The 20,272-nt window shown below is 36.1% G+C and overlaps 1 protein-coding gene across 8 annotated transcripts in view; it reads right to left on the bottom strand.

Moving 5' to 3' along the window:
* Positions 1 to 1,803: 1,803 nt before the first annotated feature.
* The window catches only part of dock1 (dedicator of cytokinesis 1), a 273,581-nt gene continuing 255,112 nt past the window's right edge, over positions 1,804 to 20,272 (bottom strand). For 4 of the 8 annotated variants that reach the window (XM_067368773.1, XM_067368774.1, XM_067368776.1 and 1 more), the window contains 6 exons: positions 18,862 to 18,999; positions 15,851 to 15,996; positions 11,966 to 12,164; positions 7,729 to 7,894; positions 5,798 to 5,949; positions 1,804 to 2,747 (listed from right to left, as the gene is read on the bottom strand). In XM_067368773.1, the coding sequence (XP_067224874.1) occupies positions 2,652 to 2,747; positions 5,798 to 5,949; positions 7,729 to 7,894; positions 11,966 to 12,164; positions 15,851 to 15,996; positions 18,862 to 18,999 (897 nt within the window). In that variant the 3' untranslated portion in view covers positions 1,804 to 2,651. The remainder of the gene's footprint in view (positions 2,748 to 5,797; positions 5,950 to 7,728; positions 7,895 to 11,965; positions 12,165 to 15,850; positions 15,997 to 18,861; positions 19,000 to 20,272) is intronic. The other 4 variants (XM_067368778.1, XM_067368777.1, XM_067368779.1 and 1 more) reach the window with 1 other exon arrangement.

Raw genomic sequence — 20,272 nt, 5'->3', positions numbered from 1 at the left:
CTGACGCCGTGGGACGTTTGTGACTGTTTGTCTCGTTCTCACTCATTTCAGTCCCGGTGACCAGCAGAAGCACCTAAAACACATTTACAGAGACACACACGACTCATGCTGTGCAAGACGTTATCAGGTGTCCCATCCAGGTGAAATCAAATGTTCTGTCACTCTCATTCCACCCCTTTGATCAAATTACACAAATCAGTGAAAAAGCATACATTGACTACATAACAATAAGTTAATATTATTTTGCTGGTTATCTCCTGTTTTTGCATGCATTCATATTATTTGTATGACAGTCTGGTCAAAAATGGTTGCAGACTTTGGCATGATTCACTGCATTATCACTAATGAAACAACTGACTCCAGTACAACTACACAAGATGCTTACAAAATCTTTAAAGTGCCTCTATTATGCTAGGTTCCTAATTTTGTTTTGGAGTCTCCTCAGTAGGTTTCCAACAATAAAAACACAGAAAGCCTACTCTGTTCTGATTGGTCAGATGGCCCAGTCTGTTGTGATTAGTCAACCGCTTACAGCATGTGTTGGAAACGCTCATTATCATATCTGAATTTCAGCTTCGGATCATTTTCAGTGCTTGATACAAAGTGATTTGAAAGGTAACAATGGCGTTGATTTTCCATAATTCCAGCATGAGTCATCATCCATTTGAAAACAGCATCTAAACACAAACCAAACTCTTCAGTGCTGGAGGGCGGGGCAAAGTAGACATTGTTAACAGCAGCCAATGAAGACCAAAGGCTGGCATTATGCAAATTTGTTACATTGTTAAATAGGTATGTTACAGGAAGCGAGACTGGAAGTGATGACAACTTGTTGTTTCAGAAGTTCAAAATCATTTCTGTTTTTTTAGGAGACAACTTTAATTGTCATGTAATTTTTAACTTTAAAACTTTGCAGACCTTTTACATTCACAAACAGCTATATTACACACTGCATGAAAATTACTGTAAAAAAACAACAAATTTACCTAGTAAAATACCATTTTCCATTGAAAGAGTTATATACCACAAAAACAATGCATTCTGGGTAATTTGTCATTTTAAAAAAAGAGGCCTACTTTCTCGAAAATGACAAATAATATTACCCAGAATGCATTATAGTATACATAATGCATTGTAATATACAGAAGTAATATACTGTAAAAACAATGCATTCTGGGTAATACTTGTCAATTTTCAGAAAGTATAGCCTACAGGTTACTAATAATATTTTACGGGCTAAGTAAGATGTCAGTTTTCCTAGGCCGGGCATTACTTTTGGCCACTACTGTATAAATGTCTTTAATAGAAATATGCCTTTAAAACGAAAAAACAAAACAACCAGGTATATTGCAGAGCACAGAAGATTCTTCAGGACAGGAATGACACACAAACCAAACACTAAACCCAGCCTAATGTGATTTGCATGATTTTCTGTTCTTAGATGTTGAATTTTGCATGTTTAAGATCAATTACATCAGAATTACACAATAAATCAGTTCACTGACTGACAGAGCAGTAATTCTGATGCGAAGAGCAGCAACAGTGACCTTCAACACACAAAACACATCCTTCATCAGATTTGCTCTCTCAGTGCAGCGATTATGCATGTATGAGTCAATGCAATGCTTTGCTAATTTCAAATCATTTTAGTAAAGTGAAAGCTGGCAGTCTTTATGGGGCAAACATGTCTGCTATTTTTCACAATCAATGAACTCACCTCACCTCAACTTACCTCACTTTCCAGAGAGCGTTGACTTGTTTCGCATTGGTTAACCTGCGGCAACATCATATAAACAGCAGACAGGCTTACTTATTATTATTAATAAATCAAACACGAGCCACTTTACAAATACATACACTGAGTTTATTCAGAAGTCAGTAGTGGATTTGGAGCAGTCAATGTTATCTATACTTTGCTTTTATGTGGTTTATACGCTTGATTGGTACAATGACTTTTTGTTGTTTTCACTCCAAATGAGAAACAACAACAACAAAATATAAATCAATAAAAGATACATGTAAGAATACCTTTACTGTAAAATCAACCCTTTTAAATTGGATAAAAATGCCAATTATTTTTATAAACTGCATATAAAAAAAAAAAAAAAACAAGATAAAATTTACTTTCAAGAAAAGCAATAAAATAAAATCATATATACAAACCTCTGTACATAAATGTGTATATATTGAGGATAAAAATATCATGTAAAAACGAGAGAAAGGAAATTTGATTATGAACTGGTCATGTGTCTCGATGATAACGTACATAAAAAGCATCTTCCCGACTACGTTTCTGCCTAAAGAGAGAAAAACCATAATTCATCTTTAGTTTTAGTTAAACATGCACCATCTGCCAAAACCCCCCAGAATTCCCTGACTTCCAGTGACACCGAATCTATATGTGCTGTTGTCTGGCGAGGCGTCAGCTGCTTTTCTGACATCTGGAGTGATTGGAAATAGACTGCGTCTGTGTCTCAGTCACTCGGTGGAGGCCTCGAGCGCTGGTCTGGCAGTGGACACACAATAATCAGCCGGTATGAGAGGGGCTGAGGTGAGGTATTCATCATGCCATACTGTCAGGGATGTTGACGTAAAATCATTGAAAGAGGGCCGATGTGGATGTCTCTGTTTGACGATACCGTCTTCTACGTTTACTGGACGATTCCCGAGTCGATGGAGGTCTGCTTCCGTGTGGTCTTTGGAGGGGGAGGTGGAGGGGTCTTGCTGGGTAAAGGGGGCGGAAGGTGCTGGAACAATAAAGAGATGTAGAGTTTTTAAAACAGATGTAAGTCTTCACTGATCTGCAGCCGGAGACACTCACACTGCTCAAATACTGCAGCTTATCCCGGCTAAACTGATCTCTTGATATGATGATGTTTGAAACAATCAATAAATCAATGACTGAATAAATATTTTTGTTACTTTTCACATATAATAATGTATAAAAATATTTGGTTACACTTTATTTTAAGGTGACTTCGTTACATTGTAATTACTCAAATAAGCAGTGAGTAATATTAACTAACGTTTAAGGTTAGTTACTTGTAATTATGCATAATTCACAGTTATTACTATAGTAAGTGCATGTAGTAACAGTGTAACTATGTCATCTTAAAATAAAGTGCGAACAAATATTTTTCTATGCTTTACCCTTAAGTAACTGCGAGTAATAGAATAATAGAGAAAATAAAAGAAAAATGAAAACATTAGAAAATGTATATATAGTCTTCCATTCAAAAGTTTGAGGTCATTAAGATTTTTTTAATTTTTTTTAAAGAAATTAAAACTTTTATTCAGCAAAGATGTATTAAATTGGTCAAAAGTGACAGTAAAGACTAAGATTTTAAGATGAAGTCCAAATAATTGCTGTTCTTCACAACTTTCTATTTATCAAAAGATCATAAAAAATGTATCATGGTTTTCACAAAAAATCTGCCGTTTTCAATAAATGTTCATATGATTCATAAATGTTTCTTCAGCAGCAAATCAGCATATCAGAATGATTTCTGAAGGATCATGTGACACCGAAGACTGGAGTGATGATGCTGAAAATTCAGTTTTGATCACAGGAATAACTTACATTTGACTATATATTCACAATATTTCAGTTTTTACTGTAATTTTTATCAAATAAATGCAGTCTTGGTGAGCAGAAGAGACTTCTTTCAAAAACATTTTAAGTAATCTTACTGACCCAAAACTTACAAAAGAATATTTTTTCAGTACAGAACTCAAGCTGTTTCAACCTTTAACTGTAATTTCCCAGAACCTCCAGCAGCTGCAGAGAAGTTCAGGTTCTGGGTTAATTAAATGGTGTCGGATTTAGAAGTGAAAACCCTGCAGAGAGAGACAGAGGCTCGGAGATGAGCGCTGACCGCCGCGGGTCATCAAGGGCACCTCGAGTCGCTCTGGTCACACATCCTGACACTCTTCACTCAGACAGTGTAGCATGTGCTGTGTGTGAATCACGATGAGAAGCACCGCAACACACCTCTGACACCGCTAACATATCACTGCACTTTATACTCGCGTAGCTTTGTTTTTTCTATCTGAAGGTAACGACAAGCCAAACAACAGGAACGCACTTTAATATATGCAATGCTGTCATAAATTATTGTCATTTTACAAATGACAGGAATTAAATTATGCCTGGCTCACACTACAGGAGTTTTAAAATCCTATCCGATTGTAAAATCTGGTTGCAGCACACACTTCAGGAGAATCTTTGCAGATTTTCTTCCCTCAAATCTTAAACATGCTCACACTACAAGATTTGAAATTCGCGGAGCATCACACACTACAAAATGTTACTAAGATTATCTGCCAGAGGAAGCGCGTCATGTGATCTACGCAGCAGATCGAAAGCGGATGTAAACAAAATGGATACAGAAACACGGAAACTTGCTGTAGCAGTAATAATAATCGTTTGTTTTGAGAAAACACAAAAGCGGAAGAATAAACGAGTGAGGATGAAAAAATGGTTGAGGAGACGGACTCAATGTGGATTGTCAGTTCTTCAGCAAGAAATGGAGGTAAAATTGACCTTTTATTACTATCGTAGTGTGCTAGAATGTTTTCCGTTATAATAATGCCTGCCTACTGTAGTTCAAAAGCACTAGTATCACCTTTTACATTGTAGATTCCTTGATCTTGGTTTCGTGGTCGCCATTTTGAAATGTCTGTCACTTCCGTCGCGTCGTATACTTGTTTCCTATTGGCTATTGTGACAGTACTGATGTTATTACAATCTTGCTCATCCCGATAAATATCAAACATGTTGGATATGATCGGGGTGAGCCCGATTTGTGTGAGATCAGATCGGGAGGTGCAAGATTTTATCTGTGAATGTCTCACATTACCAGATAATCTGCGCCGAACATCGGAACCGATCAAGGTCGTGGACAAGATTTTTTCTCCGATTCTCGGGAGAGGAAAATCGGGCATAAATCGTCCGAAAACTCCTGTAGTGTGAGCCAGGCATTATACAGTATTCTGAAGAAAATGTGAGCAGTGTTTGCCAGTGCAAAACTAGCTATCAGTGCTGCATGACGTGGGTGGATGCCATGGCATTGCTAGGTGGTTGCCAAAGTGTTCTCAGTGGTTGCTAGGTCACTGTTAAGTGGTTACTTAAGCATTCTAAGTGGTCGGTAGGGCATCATGTGGTTGCTAAGGTGTTCTGAGTGTGTTGCTAGGGCATTTCTATGTGGTTCCTAAGGTGTCTTGTGTGGTTGCTAGGGCATTGCTAGGTAGTTACTAAGGTGTTTTCTGAATGGTTTTCTCAGTGGTCGCTATTAAATATTCTGAGTGGCTGTTAGGGCATCATTATATGGTTGTGAAGGTGTTCTGAGTGTGTTGCTAGGGCATCACTATGTGGCTGCCAAAGTGTTTTCTCAGTGGTTTCTAGGTCACTGTTAAGTGGTTGCTAATGTGTTCTGAGTGGCTGCTAGGGCATTTCTATGTGGTTGCCTTGGTGTTCTGAGGGTGTTCTGGTTTCTAACATGCATTTTGAGTGGTTGCTCAGCTATCACTACTGTATGTTTTTGCTATAAAGTATTCTGAGTGGTTGCTATGGCATCGCTAAGTTGTTGCTAAGGCGTTTCGAGTGGTCATTGTTATGTGGTTGCTAAAATGTTTTTTGAGTGCTTATTTGGGCATTGCTATGTGGTTGCTAAGGTGGTCTGAGTGGTTGCTAGGGCACCCAGTAGTAATTGTGTAACAAAAAATGCAAACGAAGATAAAGCAATAAACTGCTTTATCAATATGCAAGTTTTTGACAGATGCTGATGATGCATTATACCCGTGGGTGTGGCGGTGGTGGAGGGGGCGTGGTCGGACTGGCCAGGTCTGAGTTGTCCATCAGGTTTCCATAGTCACCCATGCTGCTCTTGACAGGAAGTGGGGGCGGAGTTTCCCCCTTATCTCCATAACCCGTCCCATTCAGCTCTAGATCTGCATAGAAACAGCTGAGATCAACATCAGGATGCATGAAACTACATATCTGCAAAAACATCAAACATTTAATAATAATAATAATAATAATGTGTGAATATCATTGCATTAGATAGCAAATCAATCAGCATTTACTTTAAAGAAAGGTACTAAAAGCAAAACATTTCACTAAACTTGCAAAAAAGATAAAGAAAAGTAAAGTTAGTAAAGAGCATTTGAGAGCAGGAGATGTTTGTTTCATGCAATGACTTTCAGAGATTTTTACTTGTAGCTTTTTTGAAATATTTAACTCATTGTGAATATGATATCTGCTGTTTGAGGAGGACTGTGCGCTCATTCTCCACTGCATAATCCAGCACAGAGATGACGACACGCAGTGCAAACTCAGTATTCAGACAGTGGGCTGAACCCATGGGAGAGTAAACGCCTCGTAAAGCCTGAATCCATTACACATCTTCACAAGCGGCGAGTGGGAGACGAGATCAGACACGCTTTCATCGGAGTGATTTAACACCACTGCAGCCTCCCAGAGTCCTGCGCTTCACATCACATTGCTATGTTTGTGTGTCATTAGACTACAGCATGTGAAGGAGCGTATGATGTCAGCGAACGTGTCATATATTGGGGGCGTGGCTTCAGGTGGGAGAAAGACATCCCGATTACAGTTTTCATTAATCATACCACCAATAATCATTTCCATGAGGAACATGAAGAAAAGAAAGTACTGTAAATACTGTAAATGTTTGGTTTGGATGGTTTTTTTTTACACTTTGAATAAAGCCAAACATACAACACTGAATTTCTTTCTAACCGCTCATTTTAAAAGTAAAATACATACTATGAAAGTTTACTGTGCACTACTACATGCACTAGCCTTCAAAAAGAATTGAATACGATATTTCAGCAAAATGATGCATTAAATTGATCAAAATAAAGACATTATAATGTTCAAATAAATGTTGTTTTGGACATTCTATTCATCAAAGAATCCTAATAAAAAGTATGATGGTTTCCACAAAAATATAAAGCAGTACGACTGTTTTCAACATTGATAATAATCAGAAATGTTTCTTCAGCTGCAAATCAGCATATTAGAATGATTTCTGAAGGATCATGTGACACTGAAGACTAGAGAAATTATGCTGAAAATTCATCACAGGAATAAAATACATATAAAAAAAATACAGAAATACAGAAAATATTTTTCAATTGTAATAATATTGAACTACTTTGATCAAATTCATTTGTGAGCTTTAGAGACTTCTTTCAAAAACATTACTGATCCTAAACTTTTGATTTATAATGTATATCAAACTGAAGGACTTGGATAGTTATCAGCAATTTTAGTTATTTCAACTGCTAAAATATGATGAATTATGTTGATAAAATAACACCAGATGACAATATGTGATGCCAAAACTAGTGCTGCTGTATTTCAGCAGATCAAGGTCACTGCACTTTTATTAATTATTATTTAAAATATGCAACAAAGTCTGCTGTAGACATGCAGGTGTTGTGATCAGATCTTGTTGCTCAATTCCTTGTATTTACAGCATTTAAATGATCGGCAAAAATTGGTTCTAGATTTTGAACTAGATTTAAATGTTTTGTGAGTGTTTTTCTTCTCAAAACTTTTTGTAAATTTACCAGGATTTTTTTTTATTTATTCATACAAAGGTGGGCGGGGCTTCCTCGCCAGCTATCTATCTTGCTTTAGCAAAACTTGCCCAATTTCTTCATATTTCAGAATAAAACTTCTATGTGAAGTATGAAACATACTGGATCCAGACAGTAAGCTGAACTGCAGTTTGACCCGGGGGGTGATGGGAGGCGGGACGCTGGGCGCAGAGGGGTTGGCCGGGGCTCCTGGAGACACGGAGAGTCTTTTCTCACTCATTAAGTTGATCACCTGACTCTTCGGCCTCTGGGGCCTCAATGGACTGATCTGGAGGGATGAAAATATGACAGATAAATACAACAGAGTCAACTGCTGTTTCTGGGAATCACTCTTTAAAGGTTTTTGAATACATTAGGACTAAAAAGAGGGTCCATACAAACTGTGACATGGAAATAGAAACTGAGTGAATAGACAGAATGATGACGGTGAAAAAAATGTTGCAGCGCAAACAGAGTAACAGAGTAAAGAACAGCAATTCAAACAGCTCAGGTCCATTTAAACAAGCATACAGGTTTATCTAATGCATAATTCAACAGGCTTATGAATTATTCCAGCTGTAAATGACCATTATTAATATACGATCAAGTCACTCTGAACTTGCCGACATGTTTTAACCTGCTCGTTTACATTGGTGTAGAGAGGGATTTTTTTTTTTATATTGTTTATAACAGTTTTAGTATTGTGACAAATGTTATTTCAATTTAGTCTTTTTGCATTCTTCTCTGACTAAAACTCATTTCATTTGAGTGAAATAACATTTATGGTAATGTGAAAAATGATGAAAATGTGTATAAAAACATCAGATTCCTAACAATCTGCAGTGTTAACTACAGTTAATAATCATCAATGAAAATAATATAAATATATTGAAAATTAATGTTTTTTTTAGTAGGAAGATATTCTTTGGTATCAGACAAGGACATTAACAATAAGTAAAAGGGTTGTTAAAGATGTAAAAAAATAACCAGGCGGACTTGTCAACATAACAGGTTAATTAAGCAGTAAATCAGCTCTCTCTTTATCAGTTGAATTGCAGAGGTCAGAGGTCTTTGGAAAGGGTCAAGGTCATTATGATAATTTATAAAAGAGGTCTAGGGCAGAGTAATTACATGCGCTAGTTTTTCTTTATTCAGAAGAGCCAGGTTACGTGCATCTCTCATAATGCCACATTAGTCAGTGAAGTCAAAGAGGACTGTGAATGGGTCAATTTATTCTTATTATGTGCTGTTTGTTCTAGAACTGATCGAGTGCTTTTGGTGTTCATATTCAAAGAGCTTGAAGGGACACGCGAGTGCAAATTCAGACATGTGCCTCATTTCACACACAGCCTCGAAAAGAGATGAAAAAGACTGCTTTAGGATCAACTCATTAAAATAGAAAGCAGGCAAATGAAAGTCTTTTAGTTTAAACAGTGTCCAAATCATGTGTGACTTTCACAAACCTCTCTAGAACATACCGTACTGTGCAAAAGTCTTAGAAACGTCAGCATTTTCACTCCCCAAAAAAGGTTTTAAGACAGTTATTTATATCTTTTGCTGTAGTGTGTCAATAGGAAATATCCGTTCACATTTCCAAACATTCATTTTGCCATTAATTGTAATAGTTTAGTTTGTCTCAGTTTCATCTGTTTCTTCATGTAATCACAGACGGATTCGATGATGGTGAGATCAGATCACAGTGTGGAGCACCGGCTGTTATCAGCTCCTTGTGTATTCAAAAATCTCACTGGATTATTACAATTAATGGCAAAATGAATGTTTGGAAATGTGAATGGATATTTCCTATTGACACATTACAGCAAAAGATATAAATAACTGGCTTAAAACCTTTTTTGGGGGGTGAAAGTACTGACGTGCCTACAGGCCCGGATTAAGAACACATTGGGCCCTGGGGCTATAGCAACACTAAGGGCCCCCTTTCATATGATTGCCATGCCACAGTGTCTTGTACCACAAGAATTTTTTTTTTAATTATTATTATTTTTATATTTTTTAAAAATTCCTTTTATCAAATCATTTTATATAAGCACACTAAATATTCCATGCTATTAACATATTTTAAAAAATATTTAACATATAAAATATTTAACATATTTTAAAATTATATTGCATATATTGCTGACACAATAATTCTTTCCTCTGATTAACACAAAATAAACTATTTTGAAGAATGTGGGTAACCAAACCGTTGATGGTCCCCAGTGATTTCCACATTATATATATTTTTTTCCTACTATGGAAATGAATGGGGACCAGCAACTGTTTGGTTACCCACATTCTTTAAAATATTTTCTTTTGTGTTCAACAGAAGAAAGAAACTCATTCAGGTTTAAAACAACTTGAAAGTGAGTATGTGATGACAGGATTTTAATTTTTGGGGTGAACTATCCCTTTAAGCACAAGGGTCCGCATGCTATTAGGATGCTGTCACTTTAAGACCTTGCACGCGTCCGATTTTCTCAACTCACTTCAGACATAACCAACTGTGTTTATGTAAACCTTTTGTGTATTTGACAGTATTATAGCGCAATCAGACGCGAAAGATGAAGTCCAGTAGTCAGGTGCTGTTTGACAGGCTTAAGTGTGTGTGCACGCTTCGGGTGTATGGGGTTGGGGTCAGAAAAAGCGCATCTCAGAACAGCACACGAATGACAGGTTTAACTGGCTTTTAAAGCACATGCAAATAAAGAACTTGTGATTGCGAATAAGTGCAGTGTCCCGTGAGTAACTCTACCGCTGTGTTAACGTGTGATGTGAATGTGTCGAGGTCGAGATGTACGGATGCGGCACCAGAACTGCAACTGATAAAATGTACTTCAAAGGCAGAAAGTGGAGACAAGTCACACGACATTGGTGTTCGTCAAAAAAACAGTAGGAAAGTTAATTCGGGATTTTTACACGGGTGATGATGATGAGAGAAAAACACTGACATTCTGAATTCAAACGGCAATAAAATCAACCGACTCGTCCCTGTAAATGTTGAAAACACCTTACGTTTTAATGAGAAACAATTACTATCCGAATAGGGCTTAACTCGTAATAAAAATAATAACTTGATGCAGCTGCTATCTCACCTTTTTCAACGTGTAAAGCACGCAGATCGGCGACGGTGTCGGGTGAAGATAATTGTGAGCTGCCGCTGCACGCGGGGTCTTCCACTGGCTCGGATGTTTTATGTGAACCGAAGCAGTTAGTTTTGTAATTTTTGCTGTAAGATTAGCATCCCTTTTCTCCCTTTCAAGCTTATTTTTCATTTTTTGCGCAACACTATCACTTTTTTTAATCATTTTGAACACCAGCGAGGCTGAACAAGCAATAAAGGCCAATTTTCTAGTCTACATGCGATGCGATAGCATAATGCAAAGAGGCGTTTCCCGGTGTCATGTCGCGAATTGTAAAGTGATTTTGATTGGACAGTGATTTATCAGTCAGGCACATTTTCCAATCATTTTTTCTTGTTATTTATTAGACACAAATCAACCACCTTTGACTTGTCAATCTCATTTCCTCCAGCCAATCACGGGCCCCCTCTACCCGCGGGCCCTGGGGCTTCAGCCCCACCTAGCCCTTATGTTAATCCGGCCCTGCGTGCCTAAGACTTTTGCACAGTACTGTATCTGGATCAAATTTTAGGGAATCTGTCATTTTAGTATTATTGGTAACACTTTACTATAAGGTCTCATTTGTTTACATTAACATTAACTAACAATGAGGTATATGTATTCTTGGTAACACTTTTCAGTAAGGTTCATTAGTTAACATTAGTTATCTACATTAATTTACACTTGTTAACATTAGTTAATGTACAGTGAACTAACATGAACAAACAATGAACAACTGTATTTTCATCAACTAACGTTAACGAAGATTAGTAAATAAAGTAAATGTATTGCTCATAGTTAGTTTATGTTACATTAATGTTTAACTAATGAACCTTATTGTAAAGTGATATCATATTATTTATATAATATTACAGTATTTATTAATATATTGATTTAGTTTTATATTTTTTGTTTTCATTTTCATTTAGTTTTCTTAAATTTGTGCTTTTTGTGATTTGTATTAGTTTTAGTAATTTTAGGACTTTAACATTTTATTTCTGTTAGTTGCCTAGTTTTTCATACTACACACACACACACATATATATATATAAAATTTAGAACCGATTGTTTTCCATATATCCATTTTCTTTAAAGTATCCTTGAAAAGGGGGTTTGACTTGTCAAAAAGTGGTGGCTTTTTCTGGACCTCGGCGATTAATTTCTCCGCATTGTTGTCTGCATTTTAAATGCGTGAGCCCTTAAATCAGAAAGGTGTGTTTGTAGGGACAGATACTCACAGTCTCTGACAGTATGACGGCCTCACTGGGCTGCAGGGGGATATCAGCTGTCTTCAGCTCCTTATCAAACAGCTCCTGGTGTTTACTGTTCCTCTTCTCCTTCTTTTTCTCCTTCTTGTCTTTCTCAGGTTCATCTCGATCCAGTTTATCCTGAGACTTACAGTGCTGCTTCTTTGGTAAGAGAGGCTCCAAGACAAATCTATCAGATGAAAGAGAAAAGAGGAATCAAATGAAGAGCGGAGGACAGAGATAATTGAGCGGCGGCTACGTTTTATTGGATAAGAAGGCTGGGCTGTTTAATATCAGAGAGAAGCCTCTTATGAAGTCTTGAGCAAATATTAGCACTCATTTGACATTTAGCTCCAAACTTAAACTCAAAAAGCACTTTTCTGGTGTACAGTTTCTAGTGTCATGGAAACCCACCATATTAGTTAATTGAAAATGATACATTATATTTTTATAACGTGTTATTTCTGATATCAAGGTACAAAGATTTTCTTTTTTTACTGCTGGCTCTGTATAAAGTATTTGTATTTTTAATATGTCAGAAATATATTTTATAAAATATTTATATATTTTCATTCAACATATATATTGTAATTTCTCATTGAACAATTTTTTAAGTCTTTCATTTGCCACAGTAAAATAAACAAATAAACAAATATAAATACATTTTATTTTATTATATGCCAGAAATATTTTTTTTTCATTAAACAAGTGTTCTGAAAAAAGTTTTTAATTTGCGATAGCAAAAAATAAAATAAATAAAAACAAAATATATATAAATAAATATCAAATAAATAAAATTCTTTGAATTTTTAATATTATATTATTAAAAAAATGGAGATTATGTATATATATATATATATATATATATATATATATATATATATATATATATATATATATATATATATATATATATATATATATATATATAGTTTTTAATTTGCAATAGTAGCTGGAATATAATATATAATAGTATCCATCTATAATATAACTATGTGAGCTGTATATTAAGCTGTGAAAAATAACAAAGTGATCCGTTTATGATTGAACACAGCCTAACTGATGCATCAAAATACATAAACCAATATTGTATTTTTTTTTGTGCTAACATCTGTGTTGTCCAGGTAGCTACTGATACCTAAAGAACAATTAAATCAACAAAATTGGCAGTAACACTGTTTAATAATCATAGGAAACCAAATGTGTAAGTTTGCAAAGCACAAAAGCACATGACTGATGAATGTAAGATGCCACAGCACTGACTGGAAACGCTCTCACACCAGCTTCACCCTGATTTGCCGCTGCGCAGGAGTAAATGAAAACTACAGTGTATTTGTTAGAACGAATGTACGTGAACCTCGACAGCTCAAGTCTGCAAAGAAAAACTGTGTCATCACTATTAGATTTCAGGTCCAAAGCAAGAACAAACTAGTTTCTTAAAACCGCAGTGATGCTGGATAGAAATCATCATCCATGCAAACACGCTCCGGAAAAAGCGTGTATGCGCATCATATCTGCTGACCTGCCCGATAATGAGACTCGCAGGCAGTTTTGTAAAGTGGAGAGCAATGAAAACGGAAGCAAAATGTCTGGCTCTCATAATCAGAATCTTGGGCCCAAGTGAATCAAAGTGCTTTAATGAGATGGATTAACTAATCAAACGGAAGCTCTTGTGAAGTGGTGCCCTTCACAATTAAATACCAGTGGAGGGCATCGCTGATAGAATCGCTCTCTTCAAACATGCACTAATTAATCCTTAAGGTTGGCATGTGTGAGCCCGCCATGCTAGAGTGGCACCAACCTTTCAGGGCGTCAGGGTAAAGAGACAGAATAAGAACATGTGCATTACAGTGATTTTACCAAAGGTAAAAGGTTGACATGGACAAACAGGCCAAGTGGAATACTTGAAACCCTTAAATGCCATACAATCACTGAAACACATACTATCCTCAGATCAGCTTATGTCTGTTCTACACATATAAACCCATCTGATCGGATCAGTTGAGTCTGCATAAACTGATGGAACTTCTTAAAGTGCAATAAGATGATCTCGGAGACACAGCAGGTGCTGGATATGTGACGTGATTCAGGTGCATTATGGCTGTAAGTGTGTGGGGATGAGAACAGACCGCCCATTGAGAGACAAGATGGAAATGACAGAAGAGCAGCATTATGGGAAAGAAAAAAAATACACACTCTAACTGAGGAAGTGTTCCTGTACTAGTCCTCCAACAGCTATAAGAAGAAAATAAATCATTGTCAAGAATCCAGTTTAATAGAGGTCTGGATCAATGGTCTACTAATAAGAGCTTTTCCAATGCCTGATTCTGATATCCAGAGAGATTTATATTTTTCAATTTGGTACTTATTTTAAATTAACATAAATCTCAGATGAATTTATTTGGTTATTTATTAAGTACTGTGAGTGTACACAAGTTTGGGGTTGGTAAGATTTCAAAATGTTTTTTGAAAAAAAGTTTCTTTTGCTCACTAAGGCTGCATTTATTTGATCAAAAATACAGTAAAACCAGCAATAATGTGAAATAGTATTACAATTTAAAAGAAATGTTTTCTATATGAATATATTTTAAAATATAATTTATTTCTTTGATGCAAAGCTGAATTTTCAGCATCATTACTCCGGTCTTTAGTACGGAACAGGATTAGGGCCAAGCAATAATAAAAACATAAAACCATCTCGAGATTAAAGTTGTTACATTTCGAGAAAAAACTTCGAGAAAGTTTTTCGAGAAAAAAAGCCAAAATAAAATTGAGAATAAACTCGTTAAATTACGAGAAAAAACTTGTTAAATTTCGAGAAAAAAGTTGAGATAAAATGTTGAGAATGAACATTAAAATATGAGAAAAAAGTCTTTAAATTACGAGAATTCGTTAAATTACGACTTTTTTCTCGTAATTTAACGAGTTTGTTCTCATAATTTAATGATTTTATTCTCATAATTTAATGACTTTATTCTCAACATTTTATCTCGACTTTTTTTCTTGAAATTTAACAACATTTTTCTCATAATTTAACAAACTTGTTCTCGTAATTTAAAAACTTTTTTCTCGTAATTTAATGACTTTATTCTCAACATTTTATCTCGACTTTTTTCTTGAAATTTAATAACATTTTTCTCATAATTTAACGAATTTGTTCTCGTAATTTAAAAACTTTTTTCTCGTAATTTAATGAGTTTATTCTCAACATTTTATCTCAACTTTTTTCTCGAAATTCAACGACATTTTTCTCATAATTTAACGAATATGTTCTCATAATTTAATTAATTTTTCTTGTAATTTAATGACTTTATTCTCAACATTTTATCTCAACCTTTTTCTCGAAATTTAACGAGTTTTTTCTCGTAATTTACTGAGTTTATTCTCAACATTTTATCTGGACTTTTTTCTCGAAATTTAATGAGTTTTTTCTCTAAATTTAACAACTTTAATCTCGAGATGTTTTTTTTTTTTTATTATTGTTTGGCCCTAATCCTCTTCCGTACTTCATTGTCACATGATCCTTCAGAAATCATTCTAATATGCTGATTTGCTGCTCAAGAAACATTTATTATGATCAATGTTGAAAACAGTTGTGCTGCTTCATATTTTTTACAGGATTCTTTGAGGAACAGAAAGTTCAAAGGAACAACATTTATTTGAAATAGAAATCTTTTGTAACATTATAAGTATCTTTACTGTCATTTTGGATCAGTTTAAATTTTGATCAATTATCTGCACATAGATTTGGCAGAGGTTTTATGATGCAACCCAGCACTGAGAGTGCACTATATTAGTATAAATAAAGGCAACATTTCTAGAGATATATTGTACTTTCAGTCTGGATCGTGTGTGTGTGTGTGTGTGTCTGTTTACCCGTCAGATCCCGGTCTGGAAGGAGAGTTGTCTGATGATATGGAGGTCATAGACGCGACAGACAGCGGCCTCTGAGACGACGGCATGGTGAATGACCGAACCATTGAACGTGGCCGACTGCCCCGCCGCTCGTCTGACATGGGAGGCTGAAACACACAGTTGATATGTATGACATAAGAACATCACGGCAGTTTTTTTAGAGGCCATATTCTACACTTGTGACATTTAAAAAGCCAATACTTCTTGCACCATAAATATTCAATTTAGTCTATGACCTTTTTTCCTCTCTGACACTTAAAACATAAATAACCTCTGTTGTAACCTCTATATGAATATAAATATATGTTAATACACTCATTTTTCAGATGCCCTTAAGAGTTCACACCACTCACTAGCTATGTGTCCACCCACCAATTTTTATGTGAATTTTGGGATAGCACAGAAAAAAAAAAAAAAAAAAAATCTTGCTCTAAATTGAAGTGGATAATTTTTTTATTCATTAAATAAAATTGGTTAAATTGTTTTTAACCAAGCATTTTTTTTTTAAGTGTACGTCAAACACAACAACAAGACGCAACAAAAAACTCGTCCTGACAAAACAAGACCTATCCTCAACAGAGGGCGTGATTGGATAACTGGACTAACCAGCGGACCAATCACATCGCACAGCATCTCAAACGTTGGTTTGGTTGTTCTGAAATGCCTGAGCCAAAGTCTGTCATCAAAATGGCTGAGTATAATAACCTCTCTTTGTGTTTCCAAACACCATGAATCCGAAAGCAAGATCACATGACAGCGTTTACGCAAGTCATTTATGATGTAGAAAAAAAAGAGCCACAGGGGCTTCCCCGATTGCAGCAACTTCCATTTTTATTACAGATATTTTGCGCAAATTTCCCAGGAAGTTACAATTTTGTTCTCTTGAACACAAAGTGCTTTATTCTTTATTTATTGCGATATTCAGTTAAATTCACACCTTTGGATGGTAACACAGCTACTGACTCAACAGACAGCAGGCACACGGGCCAAACTCACAGTATTAGTGTGTTTTCACTGATTCTTTATTCCCCCTGACCTTCTTTCTATGTGTGAATCTCCATACATTTATGTGTGAATATGAACCACACATACCTTCCTTATCTTCCTCCTCTCGGTCACGCTCACCCTGCCCTTGAAACAGATATGTAGCGCCGATCACGTTCTCAGACTTTCACACACTGTATAGGAGGCATCGCTGCTAATTCTAGCACTTTCGCAGAACGCGGTGATCAATATCTGCCAGCTACAGTAACTATCTGTCTCTCTTTCTCATGCTTTAGCTCTCTTTTTCTACCCGTCTTCCATACTCTTTTGTCCCCGTCTTTTATTCCCTCCAACAGACTCGCAGCATTCTCCTGTCAGCACGTCTGTCCAGACCGGAGGACAGTCACGATTCTTTAGAGTGTGTTTAGAAATGTCTTTGTCACAGTAACAAAGTCACACATTCACTCAGTGTGTCTCAAAATACAGCTGTGGAAACTCTCGCTCTACTTTTCTTCACTGAAGACAATGTAATGCCAGGCCGCTTTCATAGAAGTTAAGTTTCCTGAAACCAAATACAGTAAAAATGCCACAGCCAAGTTGCTGAACACATGTTAAAGTTTATATGTCAATTGTGCCAGTCATATGTTAATAAGCACATGATTCGGACATGAATAACATGCTCAGCATTGTTTATGTCTAGTATACCTTATTTCAGAAAAGCAATAATATTTAAGCGATCGTATCATGGAAAACAACATTAACTGTATCACTTATCAATCAACAATAGCATTAAAACAATTAAAAATCTATATTTCTGCTACACAACTGTTTTTCAATAGCAACAGGATGTGAATATGGATAATACTTTGCAAAATGAAGAAGGTAAGATGTTTAAATCTACATATGGGTCATTATACAGTTGCAATGGCAAAAAAGTGTTTTTAAAATGAGACTCATAAATCATAGATTAAAACTACTATGCTATATTAAGTAATTTATCTTCTTTCTCATTTCATACAAGGTCATGCTTAATAATAATAATAGGGTTTTTTTTTAAGTAAATTAAATGTACCATTGACTGACATGCTCTTTTGTCAGTGCTGTTAGACCAAATTAAAGTTAATGACTCTCAGTAACACCACTGATGAACTACATGATTAAACTGGAGGAAGATATTACAAAAATTACCAGTCTGAAGACAATTTTGATCATAAAGCTATCTTAAGTTGATGAACAACATACTGATTAAACCACTGATTAAAATGAGGAATTAATTAAAATGCATACATATTTAAGCATGTAGACAGATATTTTCTTACTTCAAATAACCATTTAAAAGATTTCCTGTTTTCCTAAAAAAGTTCATCACCAAAATAGGGACATTTTTCCACTCTACTTCACAACAAAATTGCTTAAAATGTACTAGTTCTTACATGCATTTTTACAGATTTTTAAAGCTGACTTGCACTGCAATTGTACAATGACCCTTAATCATCTAATAGCTGCCATGATTTTATTCAGCTCAAAATTTCTATAGTGCTTTTCACAATACATATCATTATAAAGCAGCTTATCATTATAAAGCAGCATATTTAAATAATAATCCCCAGTGAGCAAGTCGAAACAGGGTCATAAGATAGTGAGGAAGAAACCACGAGAGGAAACCAAGTCCCAACACCAGCTGGATGACACATGCAGACAAACATGCATGCAAACATGCAACACATAAATCAGACACAGAATATGTGTAATAGTTCAACAAATGCCATGATTAATCAATGTGATCTGCTTATATTGTGAGGTAAGAGTCCATCCTGAGGAAATATGATGAATGCATGCAAGCTGTGATGAAGAGCATCCATGTTTTGATGATTATTGCTGAATGGGTGAATGACGGACGATGATTATGGCTGAATGAATGATGAAGGCATGATGCATGATGATTCTGGCTCAATTTGTTTGAAAAGTGACTGTCTGTTCGGACTCACTAGTGTTCTGACGCCATATTGCTTCTCCACCTTCTCTTTGAGCTGTTTGAAACACGCCTCCAAACGCTCATGAAATGGTCGAAGGGCCTCCGTCACCTTCTCTCCGTGGATACGAACTCCTTCAGCCAGGTTCGGGATCTAAATGAGAGACACACACACAAAAGCAAAGGAATTAAGCCACAATGTTAAAGGGCTCCTATTATGCACGTTCAGCTTTGCATGTTTAAAGGGGTCCTTGATTATGATTTCACTTTTTTTTTTTTTACTTTAGTTAGTGTGTAATGTTGCTGTTTGATCATAAACAACATCTGCAATGTTACGACGCTCAAAGTTCAATGCAAAGGAGATATTTTCTTTTACATGAATCACTTTTTAAGGACTACAACAAATGGCTGGTAGGGACTACAATGAGCTTCTTCCTGTGTTAATGACATCACAAACGCCATTTACATAAACCCCGCCCCTGAGAATACACAACAAAGGGGGCGGGGCCATGTTGGACTGCTTTAGAGAAGAGGAAGAGTTGTTGTAGTAGAGTGTTGTTGTCATGCCGTCATTTTACGCCGGACTGCTTCACAAACGAGGGTCAATTCAACACAAAAGATGAACATGATGGCACATGCTAGTGGATGAGTTGAATCAACTCCACAGCAACTACATCAATTTATCCACTAACCGTTCAGAAACGTCTAAAAGTTGTAACTTCTTCCTGAGTCTCTCCATCAGTGTCGACTCCGGTTTGAACAATGTAAGGCTGAACACCGTTACTGACAATCCTCATTTTGGCTGCGTGAGATTCTCCAGCTTTGTTGTTGTTGAGCTGTTAAAGCTCCGCTCTCTTCTGGAAAGAGTGTTACTGATAGACTGGGAAGAGAGCTGCTGCAAATACTATGTGAAAAACTGTTTTTTGAGCATTCAAGCATGAAAACAAGATTTTGTAAAATGGCATAATAGCAAAATCACAGAATTTATCCCAAAAGTCAAGCTCACTAATCAACTGCCCACCCCTACTACCCACGATGGAGTAAGACATAACCTGCAGCTCTTCTTGACTGATTTACTGAAGCCTCTCCATTGCCTGTGAATCAAGTGCAGTGATTCACCTCGGCCTGAAATATCACTTTGAGGTTCAATTTTCTGTCTTCTACATAAAACGTCTGGCCTGACAGACACATAAAACAGGAAAAACAGCCACTAAAGCACCAGCGCCGGGTTCATTTGCAAGCCACGGTGAAAGACGTATCATATTACACAGGATTTAAAACAAACCTTTGTGCACAAGCATTCATCACACAAAGATGTTCTCTCATCTACGACAGAAAGCGTCTCCTGCTAATCTGAATGTACAGAGAGAAGTATAATGCACCACCATCTGACGGATACAGTAGCGCTGTAACACACACACACACAC

This window comes from Chanodichthys erythropterus, chromosome 19 (genome assembly GCF_024489055.1).
Source record: "Chanodichthys erythropterus isolate Z2021 chromosome 19, ASM2448905v1, whole genome shotgun sequence".
Classification (NCBI taxonomy): domain Eukaryota; kingdom Metazoa; phylum Chordata; class Actinopteri; order Cypriniformes; family Xenocyprididae; genus Chanodichthys; species Chanodichthys erythropterus.
The sequence above is the reverse complement of the archived record's forward strand: the minus strand, read 5'-3'. Positions and strand labels throughout refer to the sequence as shown.